The sequence below is a fragment of the Sparassis crispa genome (assembly GCF_003851025.1).
Source record: "Sparassis crispa DNA, contig_000005F, whole genome shotgun sequence".
NCBI classification, from domain to species: domain Eukaryota; kingdom Fungi; phylum Basidiomycota; class Agaricomycetes; order Polyporales; family Sparassidaceae; genus Sparassis; species Sparassis crispa.
Genome location: NW_020939752.1, coordinates 407,990 through 425,969, shown reverse-complemented (window position 1 = coordinate 425,969; position 17,980 = coordinate 407,990). Strand labels below are relative to the sequence as shown.

The 17,980-nt window shown below is 52.2% G+C and overlaps 7 protein-coding genes across 7 annotated transcripts; 3 read left to right on the top strand and 4 right to left on the bottom strand.

The window, feature by feature from the left end:
* Nucleotides 1-1,113: 1,113 nt before the first annotated feature.
* Nucleotides 1,114-3,212, bottom strand: SCP_0601650 (predicted protein; the record flags this gene model as incomplete). The annotated part of the gene is made up of 7 exons (XM_027759299.1): nt 1,114-1,481; nt 1,537-1,704; nt 1,762-2,170; nt 2,224-2,408; nt 2,458-2,527; nt 2,585-2,952; nt 3,014-3,212. The coding sequence occupies 7 exons, from the start codon at nt 3,210-3,212 to the stop codon at nt 1,114-1,116; spliced, it is 1,767 nt and encodes a 588-aa protein (XP_027615100.1).
* A 612-nt stretch (nt 3,213-3,824) lies between these two features.
* Nucleotides 3,825-6,404, bottom strand: SCP_0601640 (Probable NADH-ubiquinone oxidoreductase, mitochondrial; the record flags this gene model as incomplete). The annotated part of the gene is made up of 18 exons (XM_027759298.1): nt 3,825-3,843; nt 3,896-3,993; nt 4,053-4,076; nt 4,135-4,186; nt 4,240-4,522; nt 4,578-4,662; nt 4,714-4,962; nt 5,014-5,038; nt 5,092-5,129; nt 5,183-5,244; nt 5,299-5,320; nt 5,374-5,522; nt 5,577-5,604; nt 5,655-5,725; nt 5,777-5,867; nt 5,922-6,155; nt 6,218-6,336; nt 6,389-6,404. The coding sequence occupies 18 exons, from the start codon at nt 6,402-6,404 to the stop codon at nt 3,825-3,827; spliced, it is 1,665 nt and encodes a 554-aa protein (XP_027615099.1).
* A 1,428-nt stretch (nt 6,405-7,832) lies between these two features.
* SCP_0601630 (hypothetical protein) lies at nt 7,833-9,119 on the top strand (the record flags this gene model as incomplete). The annotated part of the gene is made up of 1 exon (XM_027759297.1): nt 7,833-9,119. The coding sequence occupies one exon, from the start codon at nt 7,833-7,835 to the stop codon at nt 9,117-9,119; it is 1,287 nt and encodes a 428-aa protein (XP_027615098.1).
* A 711-nt stretch (nt 9,120-9,830) lies between these two features.
* SCP_0601620 (Pentafunctional AROM polypeptide) lies at nt 9,831-15,011 on the top strand (the record flags this gene model as incomplete). Its single annotated transcript, XM_027759296.1, has 6 exons — nt 9,831-10,204; nt 10,254-10,461; nt 10,583-11,365; nt 11,416-12,394; nt 12,447-12,667; nt 12,726-15,011. The coding sequence occupies 6 exons, from the start codon at nt 9,831-9,833 to the stop codon at nt 15,009-15,011; spliced, it is 4,851 nt and encodes a 1,616-aa protein (XP_027615097.1).
* A 276-nt stretch (nt 15,012-15,287) lies between these two features.
* Nucleotides 15,288-15,437, bottom strand: SCP_0601610 (hypothetical protein; the record flags this gene model as incomplete). Its single annotated transcript, XM_027759295.1, has 1 exon — nt 15,288-15,437. The coding sequence occupies one exon, from the start codon at nt 15,435-15,437 to the stop codon at nt 15,288-15,290; it is 150 nt and encodes a 49-aa protein (XP_027615096.1).
* Nucleotides 15,438-16,254: 817 nt separating this feature from the next.
* SCP_0601600 (hypothetical protein) lies at nt 16,255-16,539 on the bottom strand (the record flags this gene model as incomplete). The annotated part of the gene is made up of 1 exon (XM_027759294.1): nt 16,255-16,539. The coding sequence occupies one exon, from the start codon at nt 16,537-16,539 to the stop codon at nt 16,255-16,257; it is 285 nt and encodes a 94-aa protein (XP_027615095.1).
* Nucleotides 16,540-17,088: 549 nt separating this feature from the next.
* On the top strand, nt 17,089-17,774 carry SCP_0601590 (hypothetical protein; the record flags this gene model as incomplete). The annotated part of the gene is made up of 4 exons (XM_027759293.1): nt 17,089-17,092; nt 17,151-17,261; nt 17,317-17,447; nt 17,508-17,774. The coding sequence occupies 4 exons, from the start codon at nt 17,089-17,091 to the stop codon at nt 17,772-17,774; spliced, it is 513 nt and encodes a 170-aa protein (XP_027615094.1).
* Nucleotides 17,775-17,980: the final 206 nt, after the last annotated feature.

The window sequence follows — 17,980 nt, the reverse complement described above, 5'->3', positions numbered from 1 at the left end:
GCTGTGTCCTTCTAGAAATTCTGGATTCCTTCTTCATTTGCATGATGGAAGGTTGAAGTGTGCCCAGGCACGACGCAGTGCCACGAAATTTTAACTTGAATTTAGCAGCGCAACGTTTCCTAAATTCTCTCCTGGCATCTTGTCGTCGACAGCACATCAAAAACGCTGATGGGCAGACCCAGAGAGCCTCGGAACAACGACTCCACTCGACATCGCACCCCAATTGTCTCCAGCGACTAAGGTACAGCACGTGCATGTTACAGTATCACCGGGAGCCGCTATAGCCTGCGCCTTCTGTAGTAGTCCTTTCAATGCAGGGCCTCAGTTCTTCTCAGTTGTGTCCTATTCATAGCTGATAGGATCATGGTTCACCGTCGCTGAGAACATACTCATCGTGCAACATTGTCAAACAATCGCGGCCTCTGTGCACTAACTCAGAAGTACTATCCGAGCAGGCTCGACGTAGAGATAATAAGTTCAACATGCACACTTTGCCTCAAGGCTAAATGCATTCTCTATCCTGGGCACTTTGCGAAGGTGCAGATCCAAAACACTAGAATCGAGAGCGGCACTCAGGGATTAAATTGTTTGGTACCTCATTGCCACCGGAACACGAGAGTAATCTCGGTTTCCTATTTTCCTTACTGGTATGCTCTGCCAGCAACCCTCTGGCGGTTGTAATGATCAAGATGTCTCCCAAGCCACAACGGCTGGTTACTCCGAGCGTAGGTTGTCTCTTCCATGCTAAACCTCTCTTTCATGTAGGTTTGGTAAGATTTTCGGTATATCCAGTGTCCCCTTCTCAGTCTGTTCTCGTGGTCTACTATCATGCTCATCAATTAAATATAAGATTCTCTATACTACTTCGGCGTCTGCTGTCTGATTCGGCAAGCAGCTCCAAGCCTAGTGTGTGCATATCTCGTGTAAGCTCAAACTGCTTCCGAGTGGGTAGAAGCGATGCGCTCTACTCCTTTCCCACTCATTTGTTGCATTTTGATATCTGGCACTCAGCGGAGAAGTATTAACGCTAACTACAGACGAGAACCTCTACAATGCATATATTCTGTTTAAATACGATCAGCTCAATGCTCTCCATGTTCGCAAACCGGCAACTCACTCTTCGTGAAGCTCTACACCCCCGACGGCCTTCTGAATCCCCGAATCCACGTCATCGATGGCCTTCCTTGCACACTCTCCCAGCTCCACAGGCCCACACACGCCCATGAATACGCCTCTGTGTTTCTCCCCACAGCCAGGAAGATGAGGGGATGCGTACGTGCGTTCAACCAAGTCCGCTAGCCTTGCTGATAGATGCGGACGACCAGAGTTGAGCGTGAGCCCGGACGGCAGATCAAGGAGAGGGATCGCATGCTTAATGGTTTCTGCGCGGGTGTAGAAAACCGAGATCTGCAGGGTCGTCATGGTCGACGCGCTCTGCAGGAGGAGCTGGGTGAAGGCGGGAACCATGGGTGTCAGACAATCTGGTTCAACATTTCAGAGGCAATCCACTGTAGGTGATGATGATACCCTGCTTACCGGGATGATGGACTGCCCAGAGTAAGTCAAGGACTGTGACGCTGCTTGTGCGCTCAGCAGCTCGCTGAACTAGCTCCTGCACGGCCGATAATGCATATGAGATGCCGCCGCCACCAACCGCAAACAAGGCTCCAGAGAAGCTCGCATTTATAGTATTTCCGGGGCCGCCTGCAAAGTCAGGTGTCGATGCAAAACACCTTCAGAGACCAATCAAATAGTTCTCACCATAAGGACCTTCCAGCATCACTCTAACGGTATTACCTCCATATTCCCAACGCCTATCTTCGTGCGCCATGTCGTATAGTCTCTGCGTCCACCGTCCGGTGTTCTTGCACAAGATGATCAGACCCTCTTGGGACGACGCGTCGCTCGCACTTGCGATAGTGAAAGGATGCACTTCCGACCAGCCGTACCACCCCATCTGGAACGAAAGCACGCGCACGCGGACATGCTGGCCGGCACGCCAGCCCGCATTAAGCCTCGAGATCTGAACGCGGGTCATACACAGTTCCGGAAGTCGTTGGATGCGTGCCGTGCAGACACGCGTCTTCAGGAGGCGCAGCAGGAAATCAAAGACGTAGAGCCCAGCCCCCGCTGCAACATATGGAATGGATGCAGACATGTGGAGGCAGGCCTATAAGAAATATTAGCGGACAACTTGGCCTGCCAAAGACGACGAAAACGTACCGCGACCAGTAACAGAACGAACCCCACGATGTGCGATGCAAGAAACACGTTATATGCCTTCTGGCGCCAGATTGCCAAAGAGAAAAAAAAGAGGATATCGAGACAGACTAGGGCCACTAGGCCCCATACAAACTTGGGTTCCTGGATAGTCTCCGTGAATTTCCCCTCCATAGTCCACTTGTAGACTACGAACGAAATGAGATAATGTCACGATCGGTGATGGTTGATACACACTGTAACCGATGGCGTGCACATTGCCGGCCAAGACAAGGAGCCTCCCGGAGAAACGATGAATATAATTGACCTGGTCGTGTCAGGCAAAGTAAGTGTGCGAACCCCGAGAGAAAATCGAGAGGCATACATGATCATACCCCACGCCAAGGAGCATGCTAATCAGATTGTTCTTCGTCGCGAATAAGAAAACGACTGGGATCTGCGACACCACTACGTAGCCTGCCCTGACTGGATTTGTGAAGAGGCTCGTCTTGTACAGCGCCGCGAATAGTAGGACGCCGAAATATGCGAGAAGAAGCAGACAGCCGCCGAGGTGGATCCTGCCTACTATCGGTATTCGGAGGATGGACGTAAGAGATCGTAGCGGTGTCGTCATCGCGGGGGCATGACGAGGGACAGCGGATATCGTGTCCTTCTCGTTCAGAGAGGCTTCAAACAGACGCGCACCTGAGTTGACGGACTGCGAATCGGTCTGTGGGCCCGGAGTGGCTCGGTCTTGACGAGCGGTGTCAATTACTCAGCAACAAACCATTGGCATCGTAAAATAATAACGTACAAATCAAATGACCCTGCTTCAGCTCAGAAGACACGGAGAGACGCGCCAGCGCCCGGGGTAAGACAAGCAAGACACTCAAACCGAGGATGCCAAGCAGGAAGATGTCGACCCAGAATACTACCCGAGCATTCTCGTTGACATGTCCCGCACGCCGTTGAGGGTTTTCTGACACAATGGAGCCACCGGTGGCAAATTCCATGTCGAATATCTGTAGATATATGTAAGCGTGCCATAAAGAAAGCACAGTTCGCCAACCACCTAGAGCTAAGAAGGTGCGAGAGAGCGTCAGGTGTTATGAGAAATATTAAGTGCACGGAAATATGGGAGGTCACTTACAGATATACGGAGAGCAGAGCCTGCCGTACTGTGGTGTCCAGCCAACAGCGCAGCACGTCCGCCTTCCGCTGTGATCTTATAGAGTGTCTATTGCGATCCTACCCAGTCGCAACCCGAGGCGACGCTTTCGGTTCCAACCATCGCGTACCCACATCACAGTTCTGACCGGAATGCTGCTTTGAGACTGTGGGCCTGTGAGCAACTTTGAGGACGTTGATAGAATAGCAAGTTATCGATCGAGTTGGCTCGGCGTAAGTCGTCGAACTACTTGACTTGCCTCTTTCGGATGGGGCAAACATGGTCAAATACTGTAAAGCCACCAGTACTTGCACCAGAATCAAAATTTGCGGACAAAACATGTCTATTCCTGCAACTAACTGAATTGTAAATAGTCTATGTCATAACAGCCGAGTCCGAGTCTCGAGGGATTACGTAGAATACCCAAACAATTGAACCTCCAATGAACCGCGCGCGTTTATTCACGGCTTACGTCACTGCAGCCGCAGGGTCAGCAACGTAGCTCACGTAGAGGAAAGTGCCGCTCACCGTCCGAAAAGCTTGACTTTTATCCAGTCGGTGGCGACGAGTGTCCGGTTCCGGAGGGAGAAGAGCGTGCTGAGGTACGCGCTGCGCCAGAAGAGGAACTGTGAGTCAGGTAGTCGTCAGTGCGTTTTCTCGAGAATGACGAGACTTGGGCACGTACGGTCGCTACACCTCCAGTAGCCAGCTAAATTCAGGAGTATAATATCAGCAGTCGAAGTACACTCCGATACACATCCACTCACGTTACCGTTGAAGAACGGCAGGTCTGCGATGGCCTTATCCGAACCAATGTAGCTGCAAAACACCAGCGTAAGCAGCCATCTCGAACGGGACACCAGTACACTTACGCCAACGATCCCTGATGAGAGTATTCAAACGGCCTAAGCTTCCTCGTCCTGTTCAGCTGCCGCCCGATGCTCGTGATCTCCGCCTTGCTTTCGGGCGTCTCCGGGGAGCTCCGAAGCGCGTGCAAGCGCGACTCGAGATTGTCGGCTTTTGCGATCTGCGCTAGAATGCGTGCAAGGTACGCGCCCTCCTGCGAGGCGACTTGCGCGGTCGGTGCGTACGACGTCGCGGTGCAGTCGCCCAGCGCGAAGATCGTGCGGTCCGTGCCGAGCATCCTGAGATGGTCTGCATGCATTCGAGAGATCAGAATCATTGACGAGGTCTGTTCGAGACGACGCACCATCCACAACGATACCCCTCTTGTTGGTCTGGTGCTCGGGGAGCTTGGACATCAAGTCCCTAGTGACTTGGCGACCAGTATTACCCTATCTCCACAATGAGTGGCGCACGCAAGCGAGCAGCGATGGTAAACATACAGCAGCCCAGACAACCATCCCGCAAGGAACCTCGACGATGCTCTTATCCGGCATCTGGAGGACGACGCTCTTCTCCTTGATTTCCTTGACCATTGTCTTGGTGAGGATATCAATCTTGGCTTGCTTGAACTGTGCCTCGGTGTACTCGATCAGGCGCTTGCTGAACATGGGCAGCACTGATGGGAGCGCCTCGACCAGGCTGATGCGCACGCTGTTCGCAAGTTCCGGGAACCATGAGCGGAGGTCCTCCTAAATGGCTCATGAGTGCGACATATGGAGTAAGTTGTGTCGTCGACGAACCTCGAGGAAATCGTGGATCTCTCCGCTGGGGAAATGTGTCAATCCGATGCCGGGATTCGTCCGACAGCTCACACTCACCTCAGCTCTATACCTGTTGGGCCACCACCGACGACGACCTAAAATAGTCATCAGCTACTACTCACAGTTATAGCGAAGGTAGATATATTACCATGTGAAGCAAGCGGTCGACCTCGTCCTGGCTCTGGCCAGGGAACGCAGCAGATTCCAGACCTGTTCATCTAAATCAGACCGCGATCCAGAATTGATCTGTCAGCATCGACGTACAGTCCAAGAATCTGCGTTGCATCTAGCAGTAGGCACGTGAGACAATTGACTTCACACTGCAGTGGCATTACCGACCTTCTCGGCATCCTCCAGCTCTTTCATGAAGCAGGCATACTCCTTTACACCAGGAATATTGAAGGTCTGCACCTCAGCACCCACAGCGAAGACAAGATAATCATAGTTGATGGTCGTCAATGATACCAAGCCCTGGATTTCCGAAGTGTCTGGCGAAAAGCTGTCAGTCTAAATTACGTCAACTTGCTTCGTCAGACGCGCACCTTCAAATGTTACAGTTTTAGCTACAGGCTATCCAGAGATCAGCGAACTTCTGCGAAGAAAATAGTGCGACAACATACGTCAACAGATGTCGCGTGGGCCTCAATAACGGCAACCTGTCGCGCCTTGTGGCGTGTGACATACCGTGTCGCTACCACGAACTGTCAACAAAGTCCCACAAAGAAGGATGACGTATACGTACGCTGAATGATGGACCTCGGGTTCAGAGTACCAACGGCCACGCTAGGAAGCAGCGGGGTGAACAGAAAATAATTCCTCGGACTGATAAGGACCTAGGAGACATTATTGAGATTCGATTAGGCCACTACCGTTGTGGTTCTACTCACCACGTTGTATTCCGAGGTGTCCAGCGAATTCAGTAAGCTCGTTGCACCCCATCCACTCCCCAAGATAACCAGGGTCTTCTTCTCGGGGTCATGCGGCAATTGGTGGCCCGGTGTGCGGTCCTTCTGGGCAAAGTAATAAAATGTTGCAACCGTACCGGCGGAAAGGAGCGTGAAACCGCCAAGAGTTTGGAGAAAACGCTTAATTATTGAAAACCTTCGCGGAGAAGGGGGCGTCTCCAGACCAATACAGAGTCTTTAGACATCACAAATCCGATGAAAGCCGATACTAGACTCACTAAGGGCGTAGCTTCGGTCGATGCAAGTCTCCTGGCAAGTTGTAGACGTAGCGTATGCGTGTGGGACGTGGTGGCCGGCTGCCGAGGCCTCACCAAGCTTCTGCCGACGACAGAACGGGCTGGAGTACCATAAGCTGACCCCTTTGATGCGAGGATAATCCTGATACGCACCTTTAACGTACTGCATGTCGTGCCGAATACAGCGGAACCAGCGCTGTGGAAGGGGGTATATGTACGGTGGACGAGACGAACAGTACTCAGTGGGTGACAGTGCGCTCCGAGTCGGTGCTGTTCGCGCGCCAACGATCTCGCCGGGCTCCGCCGCGTCGACTCATACTTCTGTGGTTTTCGTTTTTTTGTTCCGACCTATCGCGTGCAAGCGCACCTCCGTCGAGTCATTGATGCCCCAGCATAAGTCGGGCTCCTCGGACACTGTAGGACCACCAGAACCCTTCTAAGATTACATACAGCATGAACAGGTCAACAAAGGACAGCAGAGAAGAATTTGCCAGCTGTTTTCGTTCTCAGACCTGTCGGAGATACTCATTGGCTGGAGCTCTCCTGGCCAATAACAGCATATCCGGAATTATAGTAAGGTTAAGGTTATCCATTTAAGCTCATTCCTGACTGGAAACAGGGGATGAGACACAATAAGTACGTGCAATGGAGACGACTCCGCGATGGGCATTTCTAGACGTCTAATAGAGGCTCAGGCCTCAGGCTCGAGTGTGTGTTTGGCGTAGCAAGATATCGAGAGGATATTTAAAGTTTAGACGCTGGATTCGAGTGAATGGGCGCTAACATTGCGCACCAATCAGGAGGCCGCTCCGTCAACCCTGTGGCTGAACAAGTTTCCTTGTGTTCTGCTCTGCAGATCAATCTCTTCTTTACACAGTGTAGCACCAAGCAAAAAAGTAATGATAATATCATTTGTGAAAGGTGCGAGGACAGAGTTCTTCATACAATCCTGGAGGGTTGGTCCGTTCCATTCATTAAATAAATCCGCTTGCTCAAGCTCCGAAGACCTCGCCGCTACAGTACCAATCCGGACGGGTTTTCCCTTTTTCGGATAGTTCGAAAAATCTCCAAAATTCCCATAAATCGAGAAAAAATATTGGCGAGGTCGTTGAAAACCCTGTGACCTGTGACCGTCCAGATTGGTCGAAACCCTACAGTAAAAGTGGTGCTTTACGCAGCACCCGAGAGCGTCCGTAGCAGGTCGCTGCCCCCGAGATCATCCGGGCATAGGCATCAGGTGTGTATGCATGATTCATCTCTTTTTCATGCCTGGGTCTGAAGTAAAGTCAAGGGAACGTCGGTCTTTCTTCCCCCAGCGTTATCACGTTCATTCGAATTTAGCAGTGGTCAGCAATACGTTGCCTTCGTCACACGATCCTATATAGGCCTGCCCCAAGTTCGATGGATGAGTAACCAATCTATGTTTACTTGCTCTCAAGTTACAATTTGTTCCGATTCTTCACCTTTGCTTATACACACGTTAGTGAGTGTCTGGTTCATGCCGTCCCGGAAGTCAACCAGATTCGCGTCTGATTGGCTACTGCATAGATATTAAACGATGGGTCGAGTCCCATTTCCTAAGGATCTCGCTTCGCCCATGCTACCAGTGGAGATGTGGTTCAGCGTCATCGACCAACTTCGGGATGACCCGCATGCACTCGCCGCCTGCAGTCTGACCTGTCGCTCGTGGCGTACTGTAGCACACCTTCACCTCTTTTACACCGTGTTACTCAAGGACATCTCGGCATACATGCGATTTTGGAGACTTCTGGAGAGACTTCTGGAGAAATTTCCAGACATACCGCCTTACGTCCATGACCTGACGATCGCCATGAGCCCGACCTTAGCCGTCGTTGGAGCGCACACGAGCTTGGATCCCGTAATGCCGAGGATGCTGTTAAAGCTCGACCACGTCGAGGTATTGACACTGGTGCATTGGCGGGCGATCCACATGTCCGAGGACACAAGGAGCAATCTGCAGGCGTTCTTCCCTTCGCTTAGGGTCCTGAACCTCGTGGTACGCGAGCGACTTCGTCAGGCTGCTCGCCGTGTGCCCCAGGCTCACCGCCGTGCACTCAGCTCACGTCAGGCTGGACCCCCCTTTCTCGACGGTCCACCTCTGCAGGATGTCCTCGGTGCGTCTCTCCATTCTGCGATGAGGCGGACCATCGACGCCGTCACAGTGTTCAATGATTCCCAACCGGTGATACCCGCCAATGGCTGGATATTGGAAGATCCGTTTGAGGTGCGGTTGCGGAGACTCGAGGCGATGTGGGACTCCGCAGAGTTGGTGACGATCCTCGGTCTCAGTCTAGGAGACCTGCTGCAGGCCTCCGGGACGGCCCTGGAACACCTTAACCTCGCTATTCAGTCCACGTTTGTCTCACCAAGGGGCCACCTCACTCTGTCCCACAACCCGAACTTGCGGTCGCTGACTCTGACAGATGTGAATGTTCGAGGACGGAGCGCATCAGACTGGCTTCGGGAGTTCCTCGCACTGATCCAGCTGACCCACGCGTCGTTGCGCCTGCAGGAGATAGGCCTGAATCTCGCCGGTCCTTCTGACGTGCCTCTGCTGCAAGGGTGGAGTCTCTTGGACCGCCAACTCGCGGACCTGGCGAAGGACCGTCGCGAGCTCGTGATCACTTTCCGCCTGCGGCCTATGAGACCCCCGTTGGACCTGGACGCCTGGACGCGCGATACAGCGAATGAAGTTGTGAAGCGCCTGCCGTACGTCAGAGCTGGGCGCGCCTGGCTCAGGGTAGTGGGCGCTCCGTATCGGTACGAAATGTACCCGTTCGAAATGTACCCGCAGTATGGGACTGCTTCGTCATCGGAAGCCGCGACGAAGGATGAGGAACTGGAGCTCTGGTTTCGTGGTTAGGTTTGGTCTGGAGGGCCCAACATTCTTGGCAAGGACGGGTCCATACCATCTTGTACACTGTGTATTATGTACTGTAATTTTTCCTGTCTGTTGTATTTGTACCCAGTGCTATCCATATTTTCCTGCTTGACAATTTCTGTTGACCTTGACGAAGCCGTGTGCTCAGTGAGTCCGACCTGGAGCGCTGTGGCGTATACATGCCTAACGGTCGACCGGTTCGCTAGTAGGGGTCTCAAAAATTCTCAGCTCACATGGCGCATATCTGACTGAGATTTTCCTGCGTATATTGTTGGACAGTATGTCATGTCTGCACCTTCTAAGATTTTCGGCCTCATACCGCGTCGCACGTGCACCGTGTTAGGGCGTCAACTGTGTGTCTTACGTAAACATGGCAGGCCTTTCGGCGCTTTCATGAGTCAAGCGTCGACACCTCGCAATTACTTCCTACCATATTCAGGCCTGCAGACTTCCCGTTTACTACCCCAGATTGGAAGTATATTGGTGGTTATTTGGTGAGCTGTGAAATGGAACCAGAGGTGCTCCCGAATCACCTCACCGTGAAACCCAGGCGCTGCGAGCTCCGCGGAACCCACAGGTATCGGACGTGCATTCACAGCAATTAGTTTTGTCTCCCACGGGATCAGAGCGTTCTGAAGAGGCTGTACGCGACTTTAAAAGCGTGTGCCTACCCTGTGCGGGTCAAGTTTCGCAATGACCACCACCGACGTGCGGAAAGTGTCCATCTTAGGAAAGGAGTCCATCCATTGTGGGTTCCATCTCGTGCCATATATCGTCGATACTGTTCTGCATACTCTGACTTCATCTACTTACGTTCTGATCACTGATACCAATATTGCGAATCTGCACCTCGAGGCTTTCCAGGCGGCATTTAATAGCCACAAGTTATCGTGCAAGTCGCGCTTCCTGACCTATGTCATACCTCCTGGAGAAACGAGCAAGAGTCGCGAGGGGAAAACAGAAATTGAGGATTACCTCCTGCTGAACAAGTGCACTAGAGACACAGTCATCCTCGCCCTTGGCGGTGGGGTCATCGGCGATCTGGTCGGTTTTGTCGCTGCTACTTTGTAAGTCGACCTAGTATCTAATCTCTGTACCTGCTGATTTCTTGGATAGTATGCGGGGCGTTCGTTTCGTTCAGATTCCAACGACGTTGCTTGCAATGGTTGACTCCAGCGTGGGAGGAAAAACTGCCATCGATACCCCCCATGGGAAGAATCTACTGGGTGCTTTCTGGCAGCCGGAATACATCTTCATCGATGCGGCTTTCCTGGAAACGCTACCCGGGCGTGAGTTCTCCAATGGAATGGCCGAAGTGGTCAAGGTGTGTTCTGTCCAACGCCATACAACATGGCGGATTAGAAGCTTTGCGACATTCGCAAAGCTTCCAATCTCCTATTCTGCGTGGCCCAGTCACACGCAGCCTCTTACCGGCTGTCTCACAGACCGCCGCCATCTGGGACGAGAATGAGTTCGCGGCACTCGAATCGCGCTCGGCAGATATCTTTGCCGCGATCCAAACACCGTCGGCGAACCTCTCCGGGCGCGTACAATCGACGCGTTCACCTGCGCAGGAGTTGCTCCTGTCGGTGATCGCTGGCTCCATTGGGGTGAAAGCGCACATTGTCACGATTGACGAACGCGAGACGGGTCTTCGTAACCTCGTCAACTTCGGACACACGATCGGACATGCAATTGAGGCCGTACTGACGCCGACGATTCTGCATGGCGAGTGCGTTAGCGTAGGCATGATTCTTGAAGCGGAGGTCGCAAGGCAACTGGGCGTGCTAAGCCAGGTCGCGGTTGGTCGGCTCACTCGCTGCCTCAACGCGTACAACCTGCCCGTGTCGATCTCGGATCCGCGCATTTCCAGCTTGCCTGCGGCTACGTCTCTTACGGTGGAGAAGCTGTTGGACATCATGAAGATCGACAAGAAGAATAGTGGCCCGCAGAAGAAGATCGTCATTTTGTCCAGAATTGGCGCTACCTACGAACCGAAGGCTACCATCGTGGCCGATAAAGTTATCGCAAAGACGCTGTCCGAAGCTGTCAGGATTGTACCAGGCGTGCCCACCAAGAGTCCCATTCGTATGGCTACTCCAGGATCGAAGAGTATCTCCAACCGTGCTCTGTTGCTGGCTGCTCTTGGAAAGGGTACTTGCCGTCTCAAAAATTTACTGCACTCGGACGATACCCAGGTCATGATGAATGCTTTGATGGAGCTTAAGGTACATTAATCGCTGCACTTGTGAAGAGGTTGTTCATGACCAGGTGTTAGGGCGCAAGCTTTAGTTGGGAAGACGGGGGCGAGACCCTTGTTGTCAAAGGTGGAGAGGGCTCTCTATCAGTTCCCCTAAGGGGCAGAGAAATTTATCTCGCGAACGCGGGTACAGCTGCGCGCTTCCTGACCACTGTCTGCACGTTGGCCCAGTCTACGCAACCGGACGAGAGGACTGTCATTACAGGCAATGCGCGTATGAAGCAGCGTCCTATCGGACCCCTCGTGGACGCGCTGCGCGCTAACGGGAGTGACATCGCTTATGTCGAGTCTCTAGGTTGTCTGCCACTGTCAGTTGCACCCGCAGGCTTGAAGGGATCGACGATCCAGCTCGCGGCGAGCGTCTCCAGCCAATATGTATCTTCCATACTACTCTGTGCACCATACGCCCTAGAGCCCGTCATTCTCGAGCTTACAGGTGGACAGGTCGTCTCTCAGCCCTACATCGACATGACGATCGCGATGATGAAGACGTTTGGTGTCAACGTTAGTCGTGAAGTGGATGCAGCAACCGGCCAGCTCCTGGACGTGTACACTATCCCGAAAGGCGTCTATAGCAATCCTTCCGAATACAACATCGAATCTGACGCCAGCAGTGCGACGTATCCGCTGGCAATCGCAGCCATCACAGGTACATCATGCACTATCACGAACATCGGGTCTGCGTCTCTGCAAGGCGATGCGAGGTTTGCGAAGGAAGTGCTCGAACCAATGGGGTGCAAGGTTATACAGACTGAAACCGAGACCACTGTTGAGGGTCCACCCATTGGCCAGCTTAGAGCGATTGGCTTCGTTGACATGGAGCCCATGACGGACGCGTTCTTGACGGCTTCAGTGCTTGCTGCGGTCGCGACTCAGCCGCCGCTGGAACAGAGAAGACTTCTGGATGGATCTCCATCTACCACGACGCGCATCGTTGGGATTGCAAACCAGAGAGTGAAAGAGTGCAACCGTATCCAAGCCATGATAGACCAGTTAGGTGGGGTATCCTCGTGTAATCAGCTGAAAATGCATACTAATGTCGACTATAGCTAAGTTCGGTGTGGAAACGAACGAGCTCCCCGATGGTCTTGAAATTTATGGCAGGGCAGTTGGAGAATTGAGCGAAAATGCCAGTGTGCATTGCTACGATGACCATCGGGTCGCAATGGCATTCAGCGTCCTCGGGACAGTGATCAAGGACACGACGATAGAAGAAAAGAGAAGTGTGGAGAAGACGTGGCCGAATTGGTGGGATGACCTTGAGAATAAGGTGCGTAGTCTACACTTCAAAGATGACTTTTCACTCCCTAAGTCCATCCAATACGCAGATCGGTCTCGAGGTTGAGGGCGTCGAACTTCCCGTATCTGACTCCGCCTCTTCTGCAAGCAGACCTACCGATGCAGATACACTGGCATCCGTCGTCATTGTCGGCATGCGTGGTTCCGGCAAGACCTTCATTGGAAATCTCGCCGCATCCATTCTAGGCTGGAACTTCGTGGATGCAGATGTCGCATTCGAAGACAGATATCAAACCGGAGTGCGTTCATTCGTGCTTGAGAATGGCTGGCCAGCTTTCCGTGCTGCGGAGACAGAAATATTGCGAGAACTGTTGTCAAAGCACCCCAAAGGGCATGTCATTTCCCTCGGTGGTGGTATCGTTGAGACGCCTGCTGCACGCGAAGCTCTCAAGGCCTATGCAAAAGAAGGACCTGTGGTCCATATCGTTCGAGAAATTGACGCAGTTGTTAAGTATCTGGGAGAGGAGACAGCTAGACCAGCATACGGCGAGCCGATCTTAGACGTCTTCCAAAGACGGGAACCATGGTTCAACGAGTGCTGCAGCTACGTCTTCGTCAATTACACTGGCGTTCTGGGGGCAGTCAACGGGGACCATATTGACATCCTGAACGGATCTGGAGAGATTCGTAGTTCGCGTCACGAAGTGGCACGCTTTTTCAGACACGTCACCGGGCAGCATCCCAACCTCGCCTCTAATATGGCGGCAGGCAACAGGTCGTACTTCTTATCGCTCACATATCCTGATATCACACCTGCTCTGCCTCGCATTGAAGAACTCACAGTCGGGGTTGACGCTGTTGAGCTACGAGTTGACCTGCTCCGTTCACCCAACGACTTCGGGAATGTCGGGCCTCACAAGCCCTCCGTAGCCTATGTCACGGATCAAATTGCTGCTTTGAGACAGAAAACCACTCTGCCCGTTGTATTCACCGTCAGAACCGTCTCGCAAGGTGGACAATTTCCCGATCACGCAGAACAAGAAGCTTTCGAATTGTTCCACACGGCAGTACGTCTTGGAATCGAGTATATTGACGTCGAGATATCTTGGTCGGAGCGGCACATACAGGACCTTATCGCGCGGAAAGGGCACTCGCAAATCATTGCTTCCTGGCACGACTGGAGCGGGAATATGCGGTGGAGCGGGAAGATGGTCGAAGCGAAATACCGCGTTGCTCGAGGCTTTGGTGACATCGTCAAGCTCGTGGGGAAGGCCAACAGCCTCGAAGATAATTTTGAGCTTCACGATTTCGTTCGGCGAATGCGGTCTCTGCCGGAGGGAAAGCCGATCATCGCCCTTAACATGGGTATTGAAGGACAAATGTCACGTATCCTCAATTCGACATTGAGCCCGGTTTCGCACCCTCTTCAACTGGTCAAGGCGGCTCCAGGCCAGCTTTCATTCGCGGAGATCCAGACTGCTCTTCACCTCATTGGACAATTACCTGCTCAACGTTTCTTCCTTTTCGGAAATCCGATTGGGCATTCGATGTCACCGATTCTTCACAACACTGCCTTCCAGTTATTGGGCCTGCCTCACACATATGAGCTGCTTGAGACCGACAACGTTGGAGAAGAGATCAAAGCAGCCTTAACATCTCCGGATTTTGGTGGCGCTTCGGTCACGATACCCTTCAAGCTCGATGTCATACCTCTCCTGGACTCGCTGTCACAGGAGGCGCAAGCCATTGGTGCTGTCAACACGATTATTCCACGGAAGACAGCAGATGGATCACTTGTGCTGTACGGTGATAACACTGACTGGATTGGGATTCGCGACTGTATCCGCGCTGTCTTACCGGCCTCAATTCTCAAGCCCGAAACGGCACTGATTATTGGCGCAGGGGGAACATCGCGCGCTGCCATATATGCGTTGCATGAACTGGGAGTCAACGTCATCTATCTCTATAATCGAACGAGGAACAGCGCCCAAGTCCTAGTGAACACGTTCCCAGATGTGAAGATCGAGATCATCGACGAGCTGGGCGTATGGCCGGGTCAAGACCCACCCCCCACCGTAATTGTGTCAACAGTACCTGCCACAGCAACCACCTTAAATCTTTCCGCTCAGTCCGGGCTATATCTTCCCAGCACTATCTTTGCCTCTCCAGACGGTGGCGTGGTCGTCGACATGGCCTACAAACCTGCAGAGACTCCGTTATTAGCGCTCGCCGCAAATGAAGGTAGTCACTGGAAGACTGTCAAGGGTGTTCAGGTTCTATTGGAACAGGGATACGTGCAGTTCCATCTCTGGACCGGCAGACATTGTCCCCGAGCTGCTGTGGCGGAACGTGTCTGGGAGACATACACGGCCTGAGTATATGCAATGCCGACGTAGGAGAAACATTCTCGTAGTATCAATTATCAACGCAGTAGTGAGACGAGAAGTATGCGGTCCTGATATTGTAAGCTGTTATTTTGACATCTAAAAGCGCTTGAAGCCATTTCAACCGCTGTCGATATAAAGGACTCGTCGTACTCAAGAATAATTGGGTACTGATACAAAGCAGACATAGGCAAGCTACACACCTGCTACCTGCTACCTATCTAGTCGGAATGACTTGAATATCGAAGTTGTCAAGCTCGTACTCCCCTAGTAAAGCCAAGAGACCTGCTCTTCATAAGGGGCCGATTCCACGCGAGAAAGAGCTCTCTTCAGGGGACCCGGCCAAACACCAACGATTTCCAGCACCGTCCCACTGGTTCGATACTTCGGTGGCCGCTTGGCTATCTTACTTCCCATCTCTTGCACAAGCTTTGTATTTTGGAATAAGCTGCAGATAATGGGGAAGGTGACTAACAAATGCGGCCTGTCCGCGCTCAGACGAAGCAAGGCTTCGTCTATTTGGGGCCAATTCAAAAGGTCCAAGGAGTCGCCATCGCCCAATGATATGTAGTGTCGTGGATGTAGGTCTATCACGATTCTCCGTAAGCGGGTATGAGTTGGGCCAGGCAAGGAAACGAATGTCAAATCTACTGAGAGCGAATTGGACGGTATACAGTCAGGTCTCTCAGTCGGAGCGACACGATATTCGGGTTATGGTACAGGTCAAGGAAGTCACCCGGAGAGACAAAAGGATTGTCGCTACCGAGGACCAGATATTTGAGCGCCACCCCTGCGTGTTGGAGTAGATCCGAAAGACACATTCCAAAAATCGTCACCGACGGATCCCAAAAGGCTTCGAGCCTTCGCAGGCGAAGTCCAGATACACAGTGCAGTAGCCATTGGTTACCACCTGGAGGTATGGTCTTCAGACATTGGCTGCAAGCAGTAAGAGAATCAATGATCCTCGTGCTCTCTGTAGGAGCCAACTCGAGAGAGGGAAGCTGGGTTGCACCACAATTCGCGGAAGTTTCAAAATACACCCCAGAGGTGTGAATGGCAGTAAGCCTGGGACACGCACAAACCAACCGCTGCAGATCATCGGCCAGTATGCTCGAATCTACAAGCCTCAAGATCCTGAGCGAAGGGAATAATTGACGTAGATTCTGCCGTGTATTTCCACTCATAGTCGAGGCATCCCATCGGACTATGCTCCGATCTTCCACATTGGTGAGGGTTACCAAAAGCTGAAATATGAGGTCATCCACGCGTGGATGCCTCGAGATCGGAAGAAACATGGTGAGCTTGCGGGGATAGCAGGGAAAGCCTCAGTGTGCTTCATGAAGTGGACACATCGCGAGAAGTCTCTAAGCACAATAGTGTGGAAGAGACGGAGGCGTGCTGCTGCAACCCATGCGTGAGCTGTTAACGCACAGGCCTTGAGCGTATGCCTATCATCCCGGAAGTTATCTATGACATAGTCCCACAACTCTGGAAACAATCGCGGAGGTTCCGTGTTCATGATTGAAGTGGCAATCAAGAAGTGCTAGGATGAACGCGGCTTTTCGATTTCCGACACATATCTTCAGAAGAGCAGAGAACGCCGCCGACGAACAGCCTAAGATTTCAGTGCTGAGAAACCCTATTTCAACTTTCTAGCATTGGAATAGACAGCCACGATACTCACGAAGGGAAGACGACCTGTTAAAACAATGCACCCTTCAGCAGATTGCGAACATTCAGAAGCCTCCTACAATTGCAGCAGTAGTGGACGAATATGACCCCGATATGCCTCTAGTATACCCTGCATGATACATGAACGAGATCTTTGGCATAGAATGAGTATATCATAGACTTACCTGAGACACCAACACGGCACTAGCCAAGCCGCGTTCGGAAAACACACACCGCGTCATATGCGTCACAGGCCGCCCAGGGCAGACGCGTCACGGTTGTCATCTTTCATTCGGACTCTGTATGCAACATGAGCGAGCTTACAACCGAAGGCAAAGGAAAGGGCCGGGCAGCGGAAATACTTGAAGTGGAAGATGAGGAAGTTCGTCAAGCACGCATGTGTATGCAGACTCACCTTGCTTGATGTCCGAGCCAGAATTTTCAATCAAATCATTCCAGATGATATCTTCCAGAGACTCGACACTTCTTCGGGTCCCAGACCAGCTGAAAGTTTTACCAAGTTTGACTTTGGAGACAGGAGGACCTTTCCGATGGGCCCTCCTTCAGAACGTGGGTGCATTGCAGTCGTGTTTTCTAATTTTTCTGACTGATGCATCGCGTACAGTATTATCTCGCGTGCAGGCATTTCTCCCTGAGATCGCAGCCTCAAATGCCGATATTGCTCGTCAGGCAGAGGAAGATCCAAACGGCGTCGACATCGAGCATCTCGAGGACAGCGAGCAATACATCGAGATGGTCGGTTTCCTTGGAGTTCTCTTGGCACCCTTAGTCTCACCATTATTTTGATACCATCAGAACTTGGGTCTAGGAGTCTTCGAAACTCGCAAGCCTCCCGACGGTTCCGTGCCCATGGACACGGATGCTGATGAAGATAAATCATCCGATTCTTCATCGACGGACTCGGACTCAGACTCGGACTCAGACTCGGACTCGTCGGGCACGTCGTCAGGCAGCAGCTCAGAAGTAGACGCTGAGGACGACATTGAGGCTGTCCTTCCCAGACCAATGAAGCCGTTACCAAAACGGCGTAGGCTGCAGATTGTGGTCCTCAACGATTCGTGATGTCTGTTGGATACCCACGCACTTTGTCCGACACTTGGTTGCCACCATGGCTTACGACCCTTACCATCGTATCTCTAGGCATCTCACGATCGGCCTGATGTGCAAACAAAATCTAGTGATTGCAATTGCAGACTACAGGGTATGGTTATAAATGATGGATAAAGCTACAAATACATTGCGAAGATTAACCCATAACGTCGTTCATG